Source organism: Anneissia japonica, unplaced genomic scaffold (assembly GCF_011630105.1).
Source record: "Anneissia japonica isolate Jap-2015-1 unplaced genomic scaffold, ASM1163010v1 scaffold724_len3256291_cov202, whole genome shotgun sequence".
Lineage (NCBI taxonomy): Eukaryota > Metazoa > Echinodermata > Crinoidea > Comatulida > Comatulidae > Anneissia > Anneissia japonica.
Genome location: NW_022744966.1, coordinates 3,048,578 through 3,075,299, shown reverse-complemented (window position 1 = coordinate 3,075,299; position 26,722 = coordinate 3,048,578). Strand labels below are relative to the sequence as shown.

General features: G+C 33.1%; 1 protein-coding gene across 1 annotated transcript in view; it reads left to right on the top strand.

Annotated features, from left to right (window-relative positions):
* The window catches only part of LOC117119840 (alpha/beta hydrolase domain-containing protein 17B-like), a 38,050-nt gene extending 11,774 nt beyond the window's left edge, over positions 1-26,276 (top strand). The window contains exons 2-3 of the mRNA XM_033264805.1: positions 9,883-10,199; positions 20,858-26,276. Of these exons, the coding sequence (XP_033120696.1) occupies positions 9,883-10,195 (313 nt within the window). The 3' untranslated portion in view covers positions 10,196-10,199; positions 20,858-26,276. The remainder of the gene's footprint in view (positions 1-9,882; positions 10,200-20,857) is intronic.
* The last annotated feature ends 446 nt before the right edge of the window (positions 26,277-26,722 follow it).

Below are 26,722 nucleotides of genomic sequence, written 5' to 3'. Positions count from 1 at the left end.
ACTGTCGCCGCCGGTTAGTTTTCGGGAGTGAAATTTACTCAGGAATTCCTACCGAGCTAATTTGACCGGCCTGGAAAATCCAATGCGAACAGCCACAGGTCAGTTAAATTAACCGAATCCCGAGCCTCATTGTTCATTGGGTGACCTTTATCGCTCTGTGAAGCACTGGCGCATGCGTATAATTAGTTGACCTGCTTCTTCTCATTGTTTTGGTTCATTGATGTGTACATTTTCGATTTTCGCGCAAATTTTATACTACTGTGCTGTATTGATCGTACGAATATCATACTATTCGACTAATTAATCACAAACCATTATTTTCTAACGTGTTACCTTCCCTTAAATAGTAGTATGGCATGGAATGACATTTTTCTTGATTTTTTAGGCCTCGCTAGGCCTGAAATATCGGAAGGAGAAATTCTAGGCTCTCATGATGTTGGCGAAACAGATCAAGGGATCAGAAGGCTGTAGGTCATGTCAGTACGGGTCAATATGTATTGCCCTCAATAGTTAATTTTACACTACTCGGGAAAATTAACCGAGTTGAAAAGTCCAAGTGCGATTGACGGTAACATTTACCCTAGAAATGTTTACCGTGATGACGGTTACATATTCCCAAAATTTAATCCAGTAGAATTGAGGCTTTAACTACAACAAAATAAAAACATACTGTACACAACTGTATGGAAAATTTTATTTAAGCCAATAATTAATTCTACTCAAAAATATAAATTCCAAAAATCAGCACATTTGTATAAAATACAAGTCACAGTGTCAAGTGCATACTTTGCTATGTAAATACCATTTTGTTATTAATTATTATTACAATTTTAAAAGTAAAATACCTAAAAAAAAATTAAAAGTAATCTTCTGGTTGGGGATGAAGGCCCTATACATTTTTTATTAGTTTATCAACCTATCTAGGTTGGAAACGTGATGAGGGAGGGGAAGCTGACTTTTTTTTAAATTTTATTTTGCTTAAGACAGATATCACCCTTGGGTTGTTTGCTGGTGCATTGATATTCAAGATAGAAGTGGTTGGCGCATCGGTTGTAGTTTAAACTCCCAACCTCGAGGTCGGGGGTTCTAAACTCTCGCTGTGCAAGTCGCTTGTGTCCTTGGGCAAGGCACTTTATCTACGGTTGTCTCTCTCCACCCAGGAGTACAAGTGGGTACCTGGTAGGTTCAAACACAGCCTGCGCTGAATACAGCTGCAACATTATGGAATTCCCCTATGGGGCTTAAGCGTGTGTTCCATATGTGCTTGATCCAGAGATCCGGGGGTAATAATGTTCAAGCGCTTTGAGGTTGTGTCAACGGGAGGCGCTATATAAATACAGAATTATTATTATTATTAAATCACGATTGAGATAGTACAAACAATATACTAACTATTTACAGTAATTTTAAAAAATAAAAAAAATAATTTTCTTTTTACAGTACCATAGAATACATGCACGTGAAGGTAATAAATTGATGATTTTTTTTTATTGGGCCTAATAATTAATTTTATGACTTTAAAGCAGGAATAATGCAACTGCGGCACCGTGGAATATTATGCGCAGAACGAGGTCTCGCTGTGCATTTTCCCATTGCACCTTTAAAAAATCCTGGGGAGAACACTGTCAGTACCGTATATATACAGTATAAAACTAAATTATAAATCACGGAATTGTATTAAACTTTATGAAGAAAAACCTTGATACACATACCAGAATTATTAGATTTTTCCAAATCTTAATATTAAGGAATATAACATTAGACAAAAATATATTGAAGATAAATTATAAACTATCATCTCATTAATATTCATGACTGGATATACATGCTGAACTTAGCTCATAATAGCATAGTATACATGATGGTATTTTTGTGTTGTGCTCGTAAAATACTGTAATCAATGCTGCAACATTATTCCATGCAATAGTCAAACAATTCCCATAAAGCAAAATCTGGATTATGATAATCCCATAATGCATCAGGACCCTCTCAACAATATCATATTTACCATCAGTTTCTTCATCACTTCCATACAAGTGCCAACTTTAATGTACTGTATTTGTTATTACTTCCGCCAACGAAGTTGGCAGGCGGTTGTGTTTTTTACTTGTTTATTTATTTACAGTACTGTAGTTACATTATTTATTTGTCTGTCGGGATATTTTATTTCATTTTCATTTCATTTATTTATTTATTCAGACAAGTGTCTTGGGCCCCAAAAGCAACAAAATCACCATGACAAAAGTCTGGAGCCCTAGAACAGCCTACAGCCATATTTTTTATCAGAAACTCATCAAACTTGGGCACAAGTTTGATGGTAATTGCTTTACCTAAGATCTAGAGCTGATTAAATTTTGAAGGGTTAAAGGTCAAGGTCACAATCAATAAAAACTGTTTTTTTATTTATTTCTCTACAGCCCATAGTTTTAATCAGTAGGCATACAGTAGGCATAGAACAATATACCTCCATGTTCAAACAAATTACAAGTTTATTATGTATATTTAACCACTCATTCAAATCACTGTGTTTCCTTAATTGTATGTGTTACTTAAATATGAGTATGAATTACTGTAAAGTTAGTAATTACGAAATTAGGACAAAAAGCAGTACACGTCAGCAGTTCTTTCTTTCGTGACACTAGCCTACATAGGCTGGGTCACTGGTCCAGTCAGAGAGAACACAATAGGCCTGGCCTAGCTACTGTAGGCTTATGTGGTTAATTTGTTATTAACAATTATGTTTGTTTTAACCTTTAATCAACTAGGTTTTTGTTTATGAATATTATATATTTATGTGACTACAATCATATTTCGCCACCAATCAAAAGTCAACTCTCACCGACATGCGATGCATGCTGCTGCTATAATTTCGAGTTTATTTTGTACTGGATATCAGATATTACATTAAATATAAGCTATCTTTTTTTATGGATTCAAACTAATTACAGTACAAGTTACTTTTATGTGTTTTAAACCACACCTTCAAATCACTATGTTTTAGAAAACCGTTTACTTGTATGTATTGTTGTATTTCTGGGGCCTATCATACGGAGACGAAATCAGGATGATTAAATTATAAACAAACAGTGCCACCACAAAAAGTCAGGGCGCAAAATACGACAACATCCATCATTAGAGTATTTTCTTTTATAGTTGCTCATTAGGTATTGCTTTACATTATTTCAAAGGGGAAAAAATTGTAACTGCTGAATTTAGAGAAATTGCCCTTCAAACTTGGTGAATTTTTTTACAACCTAAGCCTATCTTTAGGCCTAGGATTGAAGTGCTTTCTGTGTATGTTCTACATACTACTGCACCATTACTGTACAGTAGTGTGGTTCTTCATTCTACTTCGATGTTTGGGCTTTGTTGTAGATTTAAAAACTATAATTATTTAAATTTGTTTAGTTTAAAATCAGAAACGACAACGGCGGTGGGTCAGACACTTTTGTTACCATACCACGATAGCTAAAATTTGGCAAGTCTGATTAGTTTAAAGTTTGGTAGAACGCAATGATTGACTTTGATGACTATTAATTATCGCAATTTCCAACTTTGAATTTATTTTTTTGCGTACAAAGGAACATACACACCCACAGGATTCTGGTTATTGTACTTTACTGTAATACTTAATTAGTGATAAAGTCAATATTGTCACCAAACCAATTAATGCATTCACTCATGGGTGGGTTCATTATGTTCAGATTCTGAGTGGAATTTCTCAGGCTAAATGTCAGAAGAGAATACCCTGTACACTAATTTATTTTTAAAAATGCTCTAGCATGATGCTCGATCCGTGGATGAAGCTTTTTCGCTAACATTGATTTGGAATTGTGGTGGAGGTTCACTACCAACGATAACACTCTATGTTAATCAGTGGATGCAGCCTATCAAGATAATTGGGTCATTCACTCATTTACTTTGTCTTTATACAGCAGCTTGTAACTGACATACAGTAACTGAATTACCTGATAAACATGCTGTAATTTCACTTGCCTTGTTGACCAAGAATTTCAGTTGTTCATCATTTCTTTACACAGATTTTCTCTGTAGGTAACAACAGTCAGTCACTCAAATTATATTTTGAATCATCTTTTCCCTACTTTTAAATTTACATTATGTCTTACTATAGGTAATTTCTAACGTAATTTAAGATGTTGTATCTTAGGTTTTTTTTGTAGATTTTAATTGATGATGAAATGTGTGTTCGATAACAAAAATATTGCAAGCTTTTTTGTTTTTTCTAACACTCGTTTTGTGAGACCTTTAGCAAGAATATTCAGGTTGCGGGGATTAGCATTTGAATCAGCTACCCAAGGAGTACACAATGACTGCCACCAGGTTCGCTATTACTCTCAAACTGTTATCATAAACATTGGAGTGATGTTTTGACCTACAGTACAGTATCTGATGTGTTATCGTACCAAATACTCAGAAAGTCCCCAAATACTAGCAAAAAAAATTTGCAAGTGATTCGGGTGGGAATCGAACCCACAACCTCCAGGTATCTAGCCTGATGTCTTAACTACTGTACTAGACCAGTGACTAGTGATGAATCCGATCCCCTAGTAGCAGCAGGTACTGCAAATTTTATTACGAATTGGGAGTTTGCGTCAGGAAAATATCATAGGAATGATGTTTTGCCCTACCAGACATGATATCGTACCGAATACTCAGTACGTCCCCAGATACTAATAAAAAAAATTATGAACATTGTCATCGTCAGTGTCATCTACATCGTCAACATCTTTGTCAACCTCACAATTATCATTTTCATTATAACTACCTTTATCGTCAGTAGCTGCTATCATTAATGAGCTTTAGTGGCTTTTTGGTTCCTATGCTTGCAAGCATAGGAACTTTTAAAATCCTGCTCGTGTGTACGTAGTATGTACGTTACTAGTATGTTACGCAGTTTTTTGTAAACAGGCAAACGTGACTTTCCAGACATCTGTTTGTTTTGTGCGTCCGTACCCAAGCTAATCTGGATCTTTTGTTGTGCCCTATTTCATAGTTTTCTATTTTGACAAATATTAAAGCCAAACTAATGAGAGACAATACCCCCCTACTCTTGAAACTGTATGATAAGAGGAAAACATTTATGGATTGTTGTGTACTCTCGTTGTCCAAACTAACTGTCTTAAATGTGATGGATCGGACTCCAGAGACTTTCCTGGCTGGTATGGATATAAAACTTTATCTGCACTCCAAAAACCTCAATTTTATACTATTGCAGTTTGGATAAGGTTCTACAGCAGACAGAATAGAATTGTGTCATTTTCAACAAGATTGTACAAGACGATTGTACACACATCGTAAGTACTGCTTGCCTATTAGAAATAGTTATTGTACAAACAAATCTGTTTAACGAACAACCAATTTCCTTGGTTTGACGACGTACATGAAATTTAGTGTCTGCTATTGCCTGTTTCAGTCAAAGTTTTGACTTTCCTAGCAGTTTTTGAAGCAAACAAATCTAGGCCTAGGTGGTCGGCAATTGCCGATTACCGACGTGAAATTCATGGGCTGGGCCCATCAACTTTATACTTTTTTGAAAATAAAAATGTTTATGTCAATTTTATCTTTCCATCCTTACATCTTAGGACATAATCTTAGGAATGTATGTTATTCCATTATGTCAGTGACATTCAACTCTAGGGCTATGCATGGTTGAACTTTAGCCTTTAAAAGTCATGCTATTTAATGTTAATGCTAATTAGCATCTATGTCCCAGTATTCAATACCGAGGTTACACCTTGGATGCAGTCAAGATCATCTGATCAGATGTAAACATGATATTGATTATGGAGAAGGTATAAAGTACTGAATGAACTTATATGAAGAAAGTATTAGTTATATAGTTGCAATTCAATATTTTGTAATTTTAGGATGATTTATAATTTATTGTCCCAAATAAAAAGAATTATTCTTTGTATTTATGAACTTATCTTTAAGCTTAATCAGTGATGATTACCTGTACTTGATAAGCTAGAGATATTTCACCAATCAAAAGTTCATGTAAGGTACAGTACAACAAAATATAAACCATTGACCAATAAAAATTGACATAGCATAAAAAAACTAAAACATACAGTAATTATTATTAACCAATCAAAGTTTTTGTAACATACATAAACACTATTTACCAATCAAAGTTCATGTAACAACATGATGAAATCAAAGTTCATTTGAAAAAAATAACGTTAGTGAGTGTACTAAAGGATAGATACCCATAAAAAAGATGAGAAAATATTTTATAATTTTGGAGTTTAGATGGTGACATGGACTGCTCAATATGACCACTGGTAAGGATCACATTATTTTTCTTATGTTTAATTCTACAAAAATAAATGAGTATCAAATTTTTAAGTTTTTATAGCGAGAAAGGATTAAATGGTGACAAAGATAGAGTACAGTATTCATTTTGTAGTTTATGATAAAAAATATCACTTGTTTGCTTGTTGTCCTTCGACGTCTTCCTAGCACTATGACTACTATTGGACTCCCATGGAAATTGAGGCAAAGCAAAATTGATTTTAAGCCCCTATGGGAAATAAGAACAAAGAGTACTAAGGGGTCGTTCAACATTAAGTGTACAAACAGTACGCTATCGGGGAGGGGGTAGACAAAGCTGTACTTTTTACATATGCATAAAAATGTTGATTCAAAATAACATGCATTATGTAAAATAGTGGTAAAATTATAATTTAATCATGGATATAATATTTATTTTTAAGCAACCAAGTACATTGCTGGAGAATGGTTTTGCAAAATCAACATTTTTTGTACACTTTCAGAGGGGAGGGAGGGGTACCGAAAAAGAGTACTCTTTGTACACTTGTGAAAACTTTGATAGTTTTGAATGACCCCTAATGTACAGTATTTCCATTGGTTGAAAGTTTTGTAAATACTGTTACAGGGAATGAAAAAAAAACCCATGTACAGTAAAGATGTGTATAAGAGACAGGGACAGTAGGACTATTGTGTTACAACATCTGTAAACAATATTTCTAATTAGCTTTCCTCCATGGATTACAGTATAATGTATTAATAAATAGCAATATGTATTATTCAGGAATATGTCTGTTGATTATTTTTAAGATTACAAATTATTTTTCTGACAATAGTACATAACATGTATTCTTTTAATACATAGCATTTTTTCAAGTGACTACAAAGTGCTAGCAGAACTCTAAAGTGAAAGCAGGACAAAAATTAAATGTTTTTCTTCAAAAGGTTTGTCCTAATTGTGGAACTAGAGTAGTGTTCTGAATATGGTGGAAGGTGTTCTAGAAAGGTGGACAGGATATACTGTAGAGTAGGATACCCAAATGATATACTGTAGGTACAGTGAGGATGAACCAAATAAAAGTGAATTTTCTACAAGTCAATAATTATGAACATATTGGCCTAAAAAAATTGGCGGGTTGAACCTGGTTCATCTTTGCAGATTCGTCACCACATACTGTACAGTAATAAGGGAGCTTCTCTAATCCATCGGGACAGCTGTGTAGTGAAGTGATTGCTGTAGCAACAGCTTAGCGGTTTTATAGAGTACCACAGTTGTGTCGTCACTTACTTATTTGCATGGTGTTTCATACTAGACTTTTTCTGGGTCTAATTCCCATATCTATATTGAAAAATATAACAAGTTTTTTCAACATAATCAAATGCTGGTGGTACTCTCTGATATTATCTAATAGAGAAGGGAAAAAATCAATAAATTAGAGACATGTGGCAAGTCTAGGTAATCATATACGCAGTGGTTTAAATCATATTATGTCATTTGGAGATGTTGGTCGTTTAGAGGTAAAGCCGGGCACACACACACTGCGCTGATGGACTTCAGCCAACACGATTACTGTACATGGACATTGCAACGTAACAAGACAGATTACATTCAATCAATCCACTCAAGACTATCACTAACAATTATCAGATTGCATCATGTTGTCAAGCGTGCACCAGAACAGAGATAAAATCTTTGGCCAGTGGTGTTGCAATGTGTGCCTAATTTTACAAAAGTTGTGGATTGTTAAAGCGAGTAGAAATACTGCAAAAGAGGCACTCACTCACTCTACACTGACTTTGTTTTTACTCACATTATTTGCATTTACAAAAAGTCATGTCATGTGTATGGATGGAACACTGGCTAAAGCTCATGCCTAATACAAGTTTAATGAGTCTTCATTTTAATTTTGTTTCATTTTTTACTCTCAAAAGTATGTAAACTACAAAAACAAGAATGTAGATGGTATATTGAGAAACACTAGAAAGAGGAAAACCAAAAAGTGAACTTAATCAACTATAAGGGAGTATAACCATGGATATAAATAATATTCATTTTTAAACAACCAAGTACATTGCTTTAGTTGACTTTACAAAAAATTGGAGAATGATTGCAAAATCAACATTTTTTGTACACTTTCAGAGGGGAGGGAGGGATACCGAAAAAGAGTACTCTTTGTACACTTGTGAAAACTTTGATAGTTTTGAATGACCCCTAATGTACAGTATTTCCATTGGTTGAAAGTTTTGTAAATACTGTTACAGGGAATGAAAAAAAAACCCATGTACAGTAAATTTGTGTATTTTTGCTTTTGAAATATATTTGTCATAGCAGGAACTCTGCTTTGGGACAAAGAAGGCGAGGTAGAAAGAGAAGGAAGGAGAGGAATGATGTGGTGGGTGCGGGCTTATTTGTTAAATGGACATTTGCAGAGATGCCAAGTTTTTCAATTAGCTAGGAGTGAGAATAATCAAACAATCGAGGGAGTAAAGCGACCGAGGTGTGGGAGTGATCCCTCTCCCACACACATAAAATTTTTCATTTTTGGGTTTTAAATTGTGCAATTTGGTGCATACGTACCAATATTACAATTTTATTTGCATAATTCTTATACAAGAGTAATACAAACTCCAAGAAATGAGATACATGACATTGTGTTTTGATTCAATATTTCAACATTTATTACTTCATCTTCAGGAATAAATGAAATTGTTGAGCAATGGGAAAGAGTCAACCTTTAGTCCTGTGAAGCTGATGAGTGGGCTTTGTTATAAATGCAGGTGGCCTTTTTTTTCCCAGATTTTAGTACATCCTTAGGTAGCTCTAGTGCATGAGCTGGATCCTCATGTTCCAATTTGATGGTCAGAATACTAATACAGAAATACAGAATACAAGGTATAATTGTAATACAGAATACAAGGTTCCCTTTGTATCTGAATTTGGGCGAAAGGCAGTTTTGTTTTTCCGAACAATTGAAAAGACTTGCTGCTCTTGCATACAGAAGAAGATAGCTTTCTAATTTTCTAATGTTATAGCTCCCTGTCTTTTTGTTAAAATTGTGTTTTTGTTGTTTTTTTTTGTTGTTTTTTTTTTTGCCTCGTCGACAACCGGCGTGAGAAAATGATTGTTGAGCGGGTGAGTGCGAGAAAAGGCACTGAGGCATGATTCTCACGCCGTAAGCGTGAGACTTGGTAGGTCTGGGTTTGCTTTGTTAACTACCGTAATTTCTTTAGTTTTACTTGCTCATATACACTATGTTTTTTGAATGTCATTGATACTGTACGAAAGTGCTGTTTTCTAAGTAAAGTATTAAGATTTTCCAAAAAGTGTTTAATATATTCAGGTAATCTAATCCCAAATGTTAACATGCATTGTATTTAGTTTATGGACAGATTATAGATAATAATACAGTTTACTTTACTAGAGTACTATTGGTTGTTACTATTCACTTGCAGAGGCATGACATTTACAGTAGTCACTGACAATACCCCTGGAACTACCTTTGTTGAAAGCTGTATTGTGCTTCTCATTTGAGAATACACAGAACTAAAAGGTGACCCATAATTAATGAACTGTACTTCCTTTTCTTCTAGTATTGACAAGATAACAAAGGTATCATCCCCAGTGTTAGTTATTCACGGAACTGAAGATGAAGTCATCGATTTCTCGCATGGACTAGCAATGTATGAGCGCTGTCCACGAGCCGTGGATCCACTGTGGGTTGAGGGCGCTGGTCACAATGATGTAGAGCTGTATAGCCAGTACCTGGAACGCTTGAAGCATTTTACGTCAGTAGAGCTCCAGCATGCTTTACCTCCTCAACAGCAACAACAGACACCACAACTGCAAGCACAAGATCAAACACCAGTTTCTGAGGAGCAACCAAAGGCCGTGGATGCAAAATGAGATGGTAAGTGTATTTTTTAAATGTTAATAATTAAGGCCAAGAGAGGTCATGGTATGTTGATCTATCTGCTTAAATTTGGCACTCCAGAAATGTCTGTTGTCAGTATTTTAGCATCAAGCGATAAGCCATGCCTGGTGTTCCTTATATAATAATGAATAATAATATGTTTGGATCTCTTTGGGGAGAATTCCATAATGTTGCAGCTGCCTACCACGTACCCACCTGTACTGCCGGTGGAAGAGACAAGTACTTTGCCTAAGGATAATGTACGTAAATGATAATGGTCATCTGCATCAATAATGTAGAGCTTTAGCCCATTTGGCAGTAACCAGCACACCATGTTCTCTTTGATCCTTGGCTTTGATCAGTAGTCTATTTTATGTACTTTATATCATCTAGCCTTTTTTCCCATCTCTTTTAATCACACATACTGTATTTCAGATCTAGTATGATCTCACAGGAGAAGATGGACAGGTTCATTTCCATACTAAAAACTAAAAATAATAATAGATATTGAATAAGAAAACTTGAAGCTCTTCTTTCACAAAGTTACTTTTTGGTGTTTTGAAATAAAAATGTACAGTATACTGTACATGCAACTTTTCTTTCTTAAGAGTAATTTTAGTGTTTTATTTCTAAATGAAACCCAATTTTTAGATTTTAATTAGCATAATGTAATTTTGTGTACTTTAATTTCATTTTTGTTGTAACTTTTGTACCTTACATACAGTAAATCTTTTCATAACTTGTAGTAAGTTAATTAAGTTCTGTTATTAATTACTTTACTTTTGTATTTTTTTCTTTGTTATATTAATTTGTATTATGTTTATGTTAAGTGAAAACGGCCTTGTGAAAAACACATTTTTCCATCTGAAAATAAAGTTGTTATTATTATTACCATATAGCGAGTCCTATATTATGTATAGAACCTCATTTTAGGCATTCCAAAACCTATCTTGTAGGACTGACATCTTACCTTCTGTATCGCTACAGTACATTTGTTGGGCATTGCTTCAGAGCTGATCAAATCATGTCGTCCTACTACTCTGGAACCAGACACTGAAATAGCTTACTGTAATTAGTGAAGCTGTAGAGAACAAATGATGATGAATGGTCATGCTATAAGTATAAGAAGTCATTAATTGTATTCAAGAGATAGTCATTTGAGGTAAATTGTAAAGGTACAGTAGGACAATAACCCAAAACTTGTGTGTGGGCACATGGTCGTGACTACTACAGCAGCTGCAGAGAGACACTCACCTGTAGTTCTTCTCATTCTACAACGACTGGAATGAACCATAGCATCAGGGTAACCTACTTCTCTTCAAAAAGATGCAGTGGGTTTTTAGAGTGCACAGAAGCTAGATGTACTGTGTAAGCTGGACGTTGGTCATTCATTTAGTTAGTTCCAACCATTACTGCATCAGATATTTTGCATCTTTGTGAAAATAATTTTCCAAAATAAAGTATTTTTCTTCCCTTCCTTTTTGAGTTTAGTACATCCTAAATATGTTTATGAGGTGAAACTGTGTCAAATTGTTGGGTGCTAAGACCAAAATGTCCGCAGGAAATAACCGTTAATAAAAGTACAATTACTGTAGAGCAGAACCATTCCCAAACAAACACCTAAAGGTAGAGTACATTAGTGATTAATATTAAGAGAACGTAAAACAGTGGTGTTGAAACCTATTTGAGGAATTAGGCCAACACTGGTAGAGAAAGCAGATACTCCAAATATTTAGGACTATTCACAGCAAACACCATACAGTACTATGCTCCTTTATGAGTATGAAATAGTAATGTACTGTAATATCTACCTGATTTATTACATATTGTCAGTTTATGTGAAGATGATGATGTATCTTCAAACTCAAATACATTGCATGCATCACATTGATACCTTATCTTTTCAAGTTATACTGTCCTGCTCAACACTTTGTCATAATATAGAGTGAGGGAGTCAGTAGAGTATATTATATTAAGCAATTATAGTCAGGTTTTGTGTACACTGTAGGAAATAGAAGCCGAAGGAGCCATTTTCCTGAAAAAGTGTCTACTGTAAAGCCTGTGAGAGCTATGCAATGGCAATTTTTGAAGGAAATAATGGTTCTTAAACTAAATTCTTAAGAAAATGGGTCCACATTATTTGAATTTACACATAAAGTGGGTCCACCCCAATATTGTCCCTCACTGTTTGAAAATCCTGGCTACAGCATTGATCACTAGCTGTTTGTATATAATTTTGATCAAAATGTGAGAATATCATGCAATACCTGGTTGTGATTTTTTGGCAATTTTTGCATATTTTTTTACATGATTTACCTTTAAATAACCTCATCAGATCAACACAGGCTACATGTATCTTCTCTTGTATTCAATGCAAGTTTTTCAGAAAACCGTGACTTGTAATTTGAAATATTTAATACATTATGGCTGCATGAGTGTGTACCATCCTCCCGTGGGATGTGCAAATTGCACGCGCTGATGCACGCTTGTTAACATATTGTATGTTGTGACGGCTATATGTGGTTCAGGGCAAATGTAAATAACAGCTTAATATTTTGAATGAAAAGGAAATTACTCTCATTGACAATAAGATGAGTAGTTGATATGATACATAATTTTTCTATGAGTAATACGTTTCAGCATTTGTCAATCAGTTATGTAATGCCTTCATTGAGAATATGGATTTAATACTCAAGGTCAGTTTTTAAGTGATTTTATGATTTATAAAATGTTTATTCAAATTTTTGCCATATCATTGCAAAAAAATTGCAAAACAATAAAAACAAGGCAAGGAAAGACCAAACAGGTGCTACACACCTATGCAAGTTGGTCAATAGATGTATAATAATGCTTTTTTTTTATTACTATACTTGAACATAGGCAATCGAATAAATGAAATGATAAATTATATTATCATAAAAGTATTTAATATTAGTTTATTTTTAATATTAAAGTAAAATAATTTTTGGTTTGATTTATTAAATACAAAATAATGAGAAAATTAAATCTACATGAATAGGTGACCATGATTCTGCATTTAAACAAACCTAACTTCTGGTTTCTTCACCTTTAAAACATTAATTTCATTTCAGTTATCATTAGTACTAACATCACAGATTGAGCATAAAAGCATTGGTTGCAAACACTGCCTGTGATATTAAGAGATGAAGTGGGTCACAAGCTGGCAAAATGCATTTAGATTACAAGGTGACAGATAAATCGATATTGCCACTATTATTATCAAAGGTCATAGTTACAGTACTTCATTGTAACAATACTGCATCTTGTCTCAACACTGAAAATGTACACAACTGTAGGAGCAAGTACAACCTTACATATTGCTGTTATTTAGTATTTGATTGTCATATATTAATATTGATGTCATTGTAGCCTAAAATACAATAGTGTGTGCTGCTAATAGTTTCTTGCGTGTATGTGTGTCAACGTATGGTGACGTATCCTTTTATGTGTTTGCTAAGTAATAGCTTTCACGTACACTGCATACATGTCAGCCTTGCTTATTTGTTAGGTTGTTATGTGCATGGTATGTTCTTCATAAAGGTGTTAGTATAATTTGCATAATTTAGCGTGCATGTGTAATGCTAGTGTTCGTTAGTGTATTGATGAGGGTATTGGTTGGTGTATAGATAGTGTTTTGTACTTGTGTAATCAATGCTGTTTGGCATAGTTCTGCATGATTAAATAAACTGAAAATAACTTGTAACAAATCTGTACAATTTATTTATCAAATCCCCCCTCTGACATACACAATTATTTGATGATGATCAGGTTTATGTTGAAGATGGTTTCAACTGTGATCCTGATTTCTATTAATAAATACTAGATTTGGTAGCCTGCAAACCAACATTAGAGTATTAAAACACTGTATGAATATTAAACATCAGGTAATTTCAGTCTGCACAACACAGGGAAAATATACTAGCAACTTCATGGATTTTTTGCCAGCATTGGGAATCATTAAAAATGTAAATTTTACTGTAATCCTATACAGTACATAATAATATCTATGCATAAAACTGATGAGCATACGCTTGTGTCGTCGATGTATATGCATACAATTATACTTGATGAAAGCTGTATGATGCAAAGTTTAAGCCCTGTCCACATGATCAAATTGTATTTAAGAAAAACATGTGACATGCCTAAATATGGTCATCATGACACAGGTTTAGCCATAAAAATGAAATAGGACGACCAAAATGAACGACGAAGAACTTGTCACCCTTCCTACATAAGAAAAAAATAGAAAATTATGACCTTTAGAGTGCATTTAGTGTGTGTGTTCCATATGTGCTTGATCCAGTGACCAGGAGTAGTAATAATGCTAAGCGCATAGAGGTCACTACAATATGCGTTATATAAGTCAACAATTACATTATTATTATTATTATTTAAAGGTGTTTAAATGTTGGAATTTTGTCTTCAAAGGATTAGTGTTGAATTAGCTATCACAAAGATATTTCAGTTTCAGACACACTGTAGACTGGCCTTGGCAATGGTTGGTTACTCACATTATTTTTCTAGTCTATGCATCTTCATCTTTAGCCCTAGTCTAGTGAAAATTCTACTCTAGGTCCTCTGAATCGAGAGATGTATAGGCTTAGGCCTACTGTATTTTGTTGACTATTAAACATATCTGCTTTACAGTATTTTGTTATAACCAGGCAGTTACAAACAAGAACGATATCTCGGGGAATCGAATCGCAAGTACTGTATTTGCAGAGCCACATGCATGCATTGTTGGAGACTTAGAACTGTTTCGAAGAGTATAAGAATTTGCTAAAGGCAGACCAGGCCCGACTAGGTTAGGCCGAGCTGAGTAGGCCAATCCATCCAAGCCGTCATGGTAAAAGTGCCATTCAAAATAAATGTTGGCCGTCCAAAAGACGGCCGGATGGCTTGTTGGCTAAACCCTTATGATGACGTCAAATCCTGACCATACAGTATCTAAGCTCATCGTGACTACAGTATATGGGGGTGTACAACAGAGCTTTAGAGTAGGCTTGAATCTTGAGGTGATGAATTGTAGACTGACGCTGGTTAATCGATGCAGAATGAAACTCCAAGGAGGGGATGAGGTTACACGTTGTGAATGGTTGATTATGTAGTTAATGACCAGGGCGGGGGGGAAGCACATTGGGCAATTCATCTGAAATGGATGATGTCCCCTATTTAAGTTTTACAAAATAGATAAAATAAATAAATTATTAAACCGCTACAAGTAACCAATTTTTTCTACACTTCCAAGTAGATAAAATAAATAAATGATTTAATATTTATACTGCTTCAAACAACAGTTTTTTTCTGCACTTCATTATTTAAAAAACTAAAAGAATGCATTGCACACATGGTTAATCGATGCAGAAAGAAACCCCAAGGAGGGGATGAGGTTACACGTTGTGAATGGTTGATATGTAGTTAATAACCAGGGCGGGGGGGAAGCACATTGGGCAATTCATCTGAAATGGATGATGTCCCCTATTTAAGTTTACAAAATAGATAAAATAAATAAATTATTAAACCGCTACAAGTAACCAATTTTTTCTACACTTCCAAGTAGATAAAATAAATAAATGATTTAATATTTATACTGCTTCAAACAACAGTTTTTTTCTGCACTTCATTATTTAAAAAACTAAAAGAATGCATTGCACACATGGTTAATCGATGCAGAAAGAAACTCCAAGGAGGGGATGAGGTTACACGTTGTGAATGGTTGATATGTAGTTAATAACCAGGGCGGGGGGGAAGCACATTGGGCAATTCATCTGAAATGGATGATGTCCCCTATTTAAGTTTTACAAAATAGATAAAATAAATAAATTATTAAACCGCTACAAGTAACCAATTTTTTCTACACTTCCAAGTAGATAAAATAAATAAATGATTTAATATTTATACTACTTCAAACAACAATTTTTTTCTGCACTTCAATTTAATAAAAGAATGCATTGCACACATAGTGCATGCTGTACAGAATGCTGCTCAATTAACTATATCAAAGTCAGCAAGAAATATCACACCTGTACATCTGTAACACAACTGTTCAAGCCAAAATATGTCACTATGTAAGCCATATTGTTAGTATTGTACATGTATGCAGTGATGTGCACTAGATGTGTATAAGAGACAGGAGTAGGCCAATCCATCCAAGCCGTCATGGTAAAAGTGCCGTTCAAAATAAATGTTGGCCGTCCAAAGACGGCCGGATGGCTTGTTGGCTAAACCCTTATGATGACGTCAAATCCTGACCATACAGTATCTAAGCTCATCGTGACTACAGTATATGGGGGTGTACAACAGAGCTTTAGAGTAGGCTTGAATCTTGAGGTGATGAATTGTAGACTGACGCTGGTTAATCGATGCAGAATGAAACTCCAAGGAGGGGATGAGGTTACACGTTGTGAATGGTTGATTATGTAGTTAATGACCAGGGGGGGGGGGAAGCACATTGGGCAATTCATCTGAAATGGATGATGTCCCCTATTTAAGTTTTACAAAATAGATAAAATAAATAAATTATTAAACCGCTACAAGTAACCAATTTTTTCTACACTTCCAATTAGATAAAATAAATAAATGATTTAATATTTATATTGCTTCAAACAACAGTTTTTTTCTGCACTTCATTTTAATAAAAGAATGCATTGCACACATGGTGCTTACTGTACAGAATGCTGCTCAATTAACTATATCAAAGTCAGTAAGAAATATCAAACCTGTACATCTGTAACACAACTGTTCAAACCAAATGACACTGCTACAAGCAACAAATTTTTTCTACACTTTCAAGTAGATAAAATAAATAAATGATTTAATATTTATACTACTTCAAACAACAATTTTTTTCTGCACTTCAATTTAATAAAAGAATGCATTGCACACATAGTGCATGCTGTACAGAATGCTGTTCAATTAACTATATCAAAGTCAGCAAGAAATATCACACCTGTACATCTGTAACACAACTGTTCAAGCCAAAATATGTCACTATGTAAGCCATATTGTTAGTATTGTACATGTATGCAGTGATGTGCACTTGTGTGTGGTGTGAAAATGTGCATTTACCTGTATTGTATACAGTAGTTCTACCTACATTATATATACTGCAGTATGTATGTACATGTATTATAATACTATCAAATATTTCATATCAGAGCCAACAGTGTTGTATTAACAGTAAGCTTGGAGGATCCATTTGCAATTTTCATTTAAATATATGCAGTTTTTTATGTGAATACAAAAATGACAACTTGCTTTAGCGTCAGTGACTCATTGCAAGTGAGTGCAGAGATTCAGGAGACATACTGTAACCTGTATCAGTGATTACAGTACCTGTACAGTTAGCATACGGTTAGATAATCAATGGGTCAATGACCTACATTAACTCACCTGTAGGGTAATAACTTATCAGAGTGCAAAAACCATTGTTTTTAGCTACAATTAATTAAACATGTTTTACCATAGGTATGTGGGCGTGTGTTATTGTGTTATAGTACTATGTTTAGGCAAGCCTGTTTTATATCTTGTTTCACAAATCCAATGCCTGTTGATAATCAGCCTAATGATTTTAAATATTGTAGAAGTAGAAGTTTCTTTTTGGCTATAGTACATTCCTGCTGCCATAAAAAAAAAATATTTTTGTTCTTTAAAAAAATCTATTTTCTTCCTTTTATTTAATAAGATATAAAGTGCAGTGCATAAATATCTGTATCTTGAACTGTCAACACTGTATTCTTTACACAAACTTGCATTTGGAAAAAAGAAAACAAATTTTAACAATAAATTTCAATTACCTTCAGGATTTATTAATTCCAATTCCTGAACCCTAACCCTGGTTACATCACTCTTGTTTTATCATCATAGCCTGTAGGATTTATTACCATACATATTTATACAAGTTAGTGTAATATGCAATCTATTCCACAAAACTGCTAGAAATTTGAAGCACTTAATGTGTGTGGACAAGACGACATGCTGACGGCTTGCAAACTGATACTTGTACACACACTGCTAACATGACTGATGGTTCCATGAGAGATGCTGATGATTGATAGAGACTTGTAATTATTTTTGCTAAAAGGTTTTAGAATATTGATTAAAATGAAGTTTACGTTCATCAAGTCATATCATTCATGAGTTTATCATGTATAAATGGAGTGGGCAGTCTATTAACTTAATATTTTAATAATGCTGTTATGCTGTTTTTTTAAATTAAACAATAATTTATGACTTGAATGTGAACATGACTGAAGCCTTGCCGTGAAGTAAGCACTCTCCAATGGTTTTTGCAGACTCAGAATTTAAAGTACAGCAGTTCAATTCCGAAGTATAAGTAGATGTGTAAACTATAGGAAAGCTATTTTTTAACTACTATTTTTCTTATAAATCACTATGCTGTCAGCACCACGAACAGGAAAGCTATCAGTTTCAACTGCCAGTAAATTCAGGTCATTTCAGACAGGCTGCATGGTTTTCAGCATGCAAATCGCTGATTGAACTTTTAATTCTACAGTACTAGTGAGACTTAATTTAATTTGAGAGACTTTAATTAATTCAACATGTAATTATTATGAAAATTCTATATTTTTAGAAGGTAATATATAGGTGAGGGATATAATGTTTGTTTTATCAAAAATAGACCAAGGCAAATTAGGGAGTGACTCTGGGAAAAACAAGTGTGAGCAAAGAATTACATCCTACCACATGGCACTGCACTGAATTTAATTTCATGCATGACTGGTTTCGAGAATGACAATTAAATTTGTCTTTATGTATATCTTTCTAAAATGTGAACTATTATTAACATTCAAAAGTAGTACGCTTTATGACTCAAAATTCAGTAAGTAATGAGAAGAAAGCATCTAATTTGTTTTTCTAAGAAAAGAATATTTTTTAGAAATTTATTGATTCTACTCCTACTCTCCTGGATAAACATTTTTATAAAATGTTCTTAGCGCTATTAAAATTATATTATTGTATATACAAGTAGTTTTATTTTTATTGTTTTTTTACTGTTAAAAAAATTAGTGTTTTTGTAGGATATTCTTGTGTGTCACTGAGTGTGGCATATTCAATTAAGCTGCTGAATACACTGTCGTGTCAAAGCCCAATTTAAATGTAACATTTGAATTTACTTGTAGTAGCGTCAGTCATGACTGATATATGTAGTGTAGTGTACGATACAATCAATATGTCATTAGTGCCAAAGCTGAATATAGTATAGTTGGTTAATCAGGGTTGTACCAGAAAAAGGGAGGGAGTAGAGGAGTTATTTTTTCCATTTGGAAAGCCTATTGATTGTTTGCAGAATTACAGTATGTGACCTTATAACACACCTTCAGCAATCTCAAAATGTGCATCATTTTTGTTATGGCATCTGTTAATGTGATACATTTGAATAATTTACACAACTGCTTATAAATTAGAGCAAACAGAAATTATATTTATACAGGGACTTGAGAAGTGATTTGGCATTCGGGTCAGGCATCTGCCTTTTAAACCAATGTTGTGATGAGATAAATTATGTTATTTACCCAGTAGAAAAATAATTTATTATGGGAAGATAATATTATATTATCATTTTCTAAATATTTACTTATTTTGTTAATAAATTATGATTGTTGAAGTTTGCTCAGTGACTAATCGGATTGGTGGATTATTCTGGTATGAAATGCACCAGGATAAACCACAAAAACTTATTTCCTGTTGGGGTCATTCGAGTGATGAATTGAGCAGTACAGTACTATACACCTGGAGACCATCCCTTCTCAATTTTAGCGTGCACATGAGGCATATTTCACACAGGACTAAAAGCTTAAAACGTCTCATTCAAAAGATGGTGTGCTATTAGTGGCATTTCAGCCTTCCAAGGAATGCTGCAGATGGATTTGTACCCGGAACCAAGGGTTATGTAAAAAATGTCCGTGGTTAAGCGAATACCTTTGATATTCCGATAGCTGACTAGTCATAACATTAGCTTTCCCTAATTCACAATCAAGAAAATGTTCTAGTCGTTAAAAAATGTCCGCAAATCGTATTCAAGAAAGCATGCTGTATTGAATAATAATAATAAATAATAATTCTGGATTTATACAGAGCCTCGTTGTCACAACTTTGAGGCAATTAACATCAATGTAGAGAAGAAAATAAACCATAAACAATTGTACAAATGTACCGTTAATAATGTAATGAATGTAAACAAAGGACTGTGTTCATAAGCTTGGTTATTCATAGTAAAAAACAGGGTTCATTTTCCATTTAAAAAAAATAGGGGTTCGCTAGTCATAATAAATTAAAACTGTATTATGTTACTAACTTATGACCTTATTTGTAGAGAACTGATTAAAGAAAAATGATAGTAAATGCTTGAGCCTTGTGTATTGTTTTCCTCCTCTTCATTTCTTAAATTATTTTATTAATGAAAATTGTTGATAATTTAATTCAGATTTTTGTACCTAAAGAGAGAAGTTTTCTTTCTGAGATCTTTTATTGGCCAGCTATGTATCACTTGGTGATACAAAAGTTTTAAGAATGCTATTAGTAAAGTAACGTTTGAACGTATCATTAGGGTAGCCATTGAAATCATAATATTAAGAAACATTTTCCAATTGTGATTATTTTTGTTCTTACAGACAATGAACCGGACACATTTTAAATAAGCTAAAGAGGACCGCAGTGATACTTACACATCAATCAATTTCTAATGGCCAAGTGTGCCCAGTGCAGGTGGCTTTATGATAACGTAGACTACACTTGAGCCCAGGTGTGCCTAGTGCAGGTGGCTTTATAATACTGTAGTAACGTAGACAAGTCACTTCAGCGTGTCACTCTACTCTGTCTTTCTATTCCATTTCCTATTGATCTTAATTTACAATAAAGTGATATATTTATTTACAATTTCTTTTCATGATGCTTCACAATGTAAATGTACATGAATGATTTTGATTTATGGTAAGTGAATATTAAAAATTGAATGAATTCAAACAATTTATTTTAAAAAATAGCATTTCATGATGGGTTAGGTAATGTATTGTAACCATGGAGTCATTAATCACTTCGGTTACATGCCTTTGATTGTATGGTGTCAGTATGCTCACAAATGAATTGAGCATGCTCAAAATGAGATAATAAATAAGGGTTTTTTTTATTATTATGAGCTGAAATATATCAAATTTATACTTCTAAATTTTGAAGAATATTTATTAGGAATTTGAATACATCCTAATATTTGGAACAAGTTAATAACAAAAAGGAATTAAGCCTCTTATTTTGATTATTCTAAATTCTTGTCAAATAAACTTAGATATGAACAAAAAAAATAGATAGTGTCATGTAACTTAAACAACTTTAACATACTACTACAGTATGCACATTTTTATCCTGAATAATAGTTTGCAACCATTGATTTTTTTTATGCTTTAATGTGATAAAGGTTTAAAGGTATTATAGTAATTAGATATGATGTCAAAATATGTTTAATGGTATATTATACTTAATAATGATAGAGTTTTGCTGTTTATCTATCATCTTGAAAGTTTTATAATAACTAACCAAGTTTAGCAAGGTAGATATGAGAAGCAAAGCTATAAAAGTATATTATTTTACTATTAATACAATAGCTATCACCATTATTTGTATCCTCATAATCATTGTCATAAATGTCATCATCATCATCATGGCTGTCATTAGCCTCTGTTACTTATCATCACCATTATGCCGATCATTGTCATAATCGTCATCATATCTCCATGATAACATTGTCATCACCATCATCATTGTTGTCATAGTATTCGCAAACAAGCTGTCATAGGCCTGCCTACTATAAATAGAAAATGTTCACAGTACTGTATTTTGTTTGTATTTATTATTGATATTCATATATTCTTTAAACTGCCAATTTAATCTACCAGAACAATTATTGTTAAAACTAAATTGGGTTTAAATTTTATATTGCAAATTCCCTGATTAAAGATATACTGCCTGCTGCCAAAAAAGAATCTCAAAAATTCAATTACAATTTTGATCAAAATAATTTACTTACTTTACTGTAGTTTTGTCTGCTTTATGAATTTTACTACAAAATTCCTTAAATTGATTATAGGACATGTCTGTTAATTGATGGGGGGAATATTGTTCCCATTCAAATTTAATAACTAGCTTAAATATACACAATTTATATAAGCTCATGACAGGCAGTATGTCTTTAAAATTTTACATGCTTGCCAAATACAGTTTGGTAGATTTGTTTACAACCAGCATTAATTTCTATACAAATTTTACCTGTTGACTGGAAGAGAACATTTTGGTTGAATTTATTGAATTGTTTTCATGGTTCTTAATTCTGGATGGCATGCTCAGTTGCTTAGATGTTTTCATTTGGAGCAATCCTGCTGGCTGTTAAAATGGTATAACATCAGATTTAGACATCTTTGTGTCACTGAATGTGTCCATATTTGTAGGAGTCAAGAATTGTGTATGTTTAATTACAGATATTTGTCTTTAAAATTTTATGCAGAGCATGTTAGACTTTTGAAGATCATCATCCTTGAAAATATAACACAGGAACATACCTTCTCAGAGTTGAGAGATACTAAATGCAAATTCTATTAAAATATATGCCAGTACAATTTTTTTTTTTTTTTTTGTGGCAACATAAACTAATAATATTCATAAAGATGTGCAAGATCATTTTTGGCTGAAAATTTTAAACAGAGGACTGAATTCCTGGCAGTTTAGATTTGAAAAAAAAAAGATTATTTCTGATACTTTCATGTTTTTATACAGATTTCATCTATTGATATACAGTGTACACAGTGTTTATAAACATAATAATGATATACAGAACTGTTTACAACAGGGATTATTATTTAGTGTACTTTTTATGGTTATCCTTAATATATTGGTACTTGTTTTTGGTATAGAATAACTTGTACCCATGCACTGTTTATAGTGTTGCTAGCATTCAGTCCTAGAATAGTCATTGTAAAGGCTGTACAAAAAAAATACTAAACTAAATGTCGGCATTGTAGATATTATTTTAAAGGTAACAACTTTTAATAATTTTTTGTTTCTATTAAAAATTGATATTTTGCAGTAATTGGCTGTTGAGAATAATTGTTTTATAATTTCATGAGCATTATTAATGTGGAAATTGTATACAGTAGAATGGTTGATAAAGCATATTTATTTTTGTCTGTAAAATGATATATTTTTGGTTGTATGTAATGTAATGTTTAGTTCACTAAAGGAATTCAGAGTCATTGCGCAACAACCTATGCCAGTTACCGAGGTATATTTTCAGTATGAGTCCTTTGAAATTATGTGTGTACTGCAACTACTGGGCTAGTTTCTGAGGAGCGAGCTAGCTAGTGGTGGTGCTAACTAATGGTGGGGCAAGGGGAGAATCAGGAAAACATGGACCCGCTTATGCAACATAAATCTAGGACATTTGACTAAAAATAGTTATTATGGTTGCCAATCCAAAATATTGTGGTGTAAAAACACAATTTTTGTTCATTCTATTAACCATAAAATATCTCTCCATGAACCTCAACCAGGGATTTAATTCCGGGACCAAAGCCTGCCGGACTTGTTTGACCACCTGTTGGCACATTTCTGGAGCACCACTGGAGCTAGCATGCATAATGGACCAACACTTTTGGATAGAGAGTGAGATAACAGTGGAATAGACGTGTGTTGCCTTTGCGTCAAACTGCTTGTGATTGCATCTGTTGCTTGCTAGTGTGATTTAAGTTTAGTAAACAAGGAAAACTTCCATTTTTAGAATATGAATTGTATTTGCCATGAGAATGGACATTGTGTAAGAAATATAATGTATTAATGGGTAATCTTGAACAAATTTATTGAATTTATCTTCAATAAATCTATTTTGCTACCTTAAGGATGAAGATATTAAGAGAAGAGCCTGCCCTCTATACATAGAAAAGAGTTCAATATAAAGGGCTTATAAACACAAGATATTGTTTTACGCATAACAAAATAGAAGCGTCAATTTCACAGAAAAGTAATCACTTTTGGAAGAGGATGCCCTAGTTGTTGCCATGGAAGGTGTTCGCTTCATGACAAAGTTTGTTACCAAGTAGGTTTTTGTTCCTTAATTGCTTTAAAGAGAGTGGCCATTGCAAGTCAACACTTACGCGTAAAGGTAAAGTCGCGCAGTGTACACTATGGTCAAAGCGGTTAAAGTTGAAAAGTAATCTCTTTTGCAAAAGGGTGCCATACACTGCGTTATTACAGAATTTGCACGCAGAAACCGCAGAGTACGCTATATTGTGTTTATAAGGTCTTTGGTTCAATACCATGCATGCATTGGTGTCCTGTATGGCAAAACAATTTTCTGGAATATAAAGTATTACTGTAAAGCCCTGTGCAGACTGTCAAACTTTATTTGACAAAAACATGTGACATGCCTAAGTATGGTCATGATGACATCACATCATGACCATATATAGGCATATGATGACTATATATGGGCATACAACAGTTTTTTGTCAAAGAGAATTTGATATTCTGGACAGATACAATGTCTTTAACAGTTAACATGCACATTTTAATTTTATGTTATTCCATTAATGTAGATATACTGTATAATATAAAAAATATTTAATAAACAGAAAAACAAGGAACTCGATGTCAAAAAAACTGTGAATTGCCAAAAGTGTTGGGCACTACAAAATTGTGCTCCAATACTGTAACATAGTATATGCGATTTGGATAAAAACAATGTTTTTTTCACAATTTGTATTGATTTATGATAACAGCATTCGGTGGTTCATTAGTTTTAACTGTGTCTTCTTTTAGATCATGTAATTGTGTGTTTCTGAGAAAAGTCTAGAATTTTAGTACAGTATAGTGTATGGTATATGTTTTTGTACATGCCTGCATTAACATATTACTGTAACATGTACAGTGTATTTATAAGTACCTGGTTACAGGTAATATGTATATAATTGTGTATTCAAATATAATTATATAAATATATATACAGTAGAACCCCTCCTTTGGGACGCCCACATTTATTAAGGGGACACTTTTTCGGGCACTAAACGTGGGAACGTCTATCTTTTAATACTGCGGTCAACTCCTTTCCAGGGGATAACTCTATTGTAGGGCCACTTTTTTAGTTCCTGGTGTACCCTTTATACTTGGGTTCTACTGTATTTAGTTATACATTATATAATTATATAAGTACTGTGATATAGTATATGTTTGATATGTGTTTATACAACATTTTTGGTGTAAATAAAATGGCAGTGTTTTTGGGCTCTAATCATTGTTTCAGTTTGATAGACAAAGATATGTACCATCTGCAGACAACTATGAAAAAAACCTTCAGAAATTCAGTTATCAAATATGTTAACTTTCAGTGATACAGATAGAAAGAAGCAAGTTTTTGCAGACCTTTCACTATAATATCTCTCAGTTGATTATCAACCAATATTAATGTTCTGTATTGGTATGTTCTTTAATTAGCAATGAGTTCTCATTCTAATTTTCAATTAAAAATTAATAATCAAACTTACTTAAAATGAAGTTTGCAATTCCAATATTGAATTAAACTTGTCCAAGGTGACATAATTGTAAGAACAAATATGAAATGTTAGCTCAAAGTGGATTCTCAGCCAGATTGCCTTAGCAAGGATAACATGATGTTGTAATACATGTCAAACTACAACTGTAATGTCTCCTTTAATAATAATGAAACAACAAAATGAAGTCTTAATCATGTGATACTACTATTGTAACGTCACATGACCATATACACAATTGTCAAATGTATTGCAATTAATTTTTGGCAAATATTCTACATACAGTCTTTTCTGTATGATAATAATATGTAAATTGCATTTTTTGTATCTATATTGTAGATTGTAATCAGAGTTGATGTAACTTTTGATTTATTAATGAGCATCACAGTTTAATTGACTTGTTCTTTTTAATGTCATTATTATTATTACTATTATTATTATTGTTTTTATTATGAACAGTATTATTATTATTATTAATAAATGTTTATTGATAATGGCTTTACTATCTGTTACTGTACCTCAAATGTGTTAGTTTAGGCACAATTACTTTATATTCAAACCTTTGACTTAGAAGCTATTATGTGGTTGTAAATTTCTATTCCGAAAACATTACATTTACCAGTCTAATAAACCTCAAATTAATATCAATAATTAATATACTTAACGAATATCTGGTCACATGATCAGATGTCAACAGGACTTTGAAATACAATACTACATTACATTATAAAGTATTACCAATCATATAATTTATTTTTTAATGTTAAATTTTAATGTTTTCATCTATAATTTAATGTACAATTTTGGACCCCAGGGCATTCCTGTTGCTTATTAATTTTCACTTTTTTGTTCATAAATCTTTTTTATCTTATGTGTGCACGTCGAGCATGAAATAACCTTTTCTAACAAAAAGAAAGAAAGAAAAAGAAAAAATTGATCGGCCAAAAT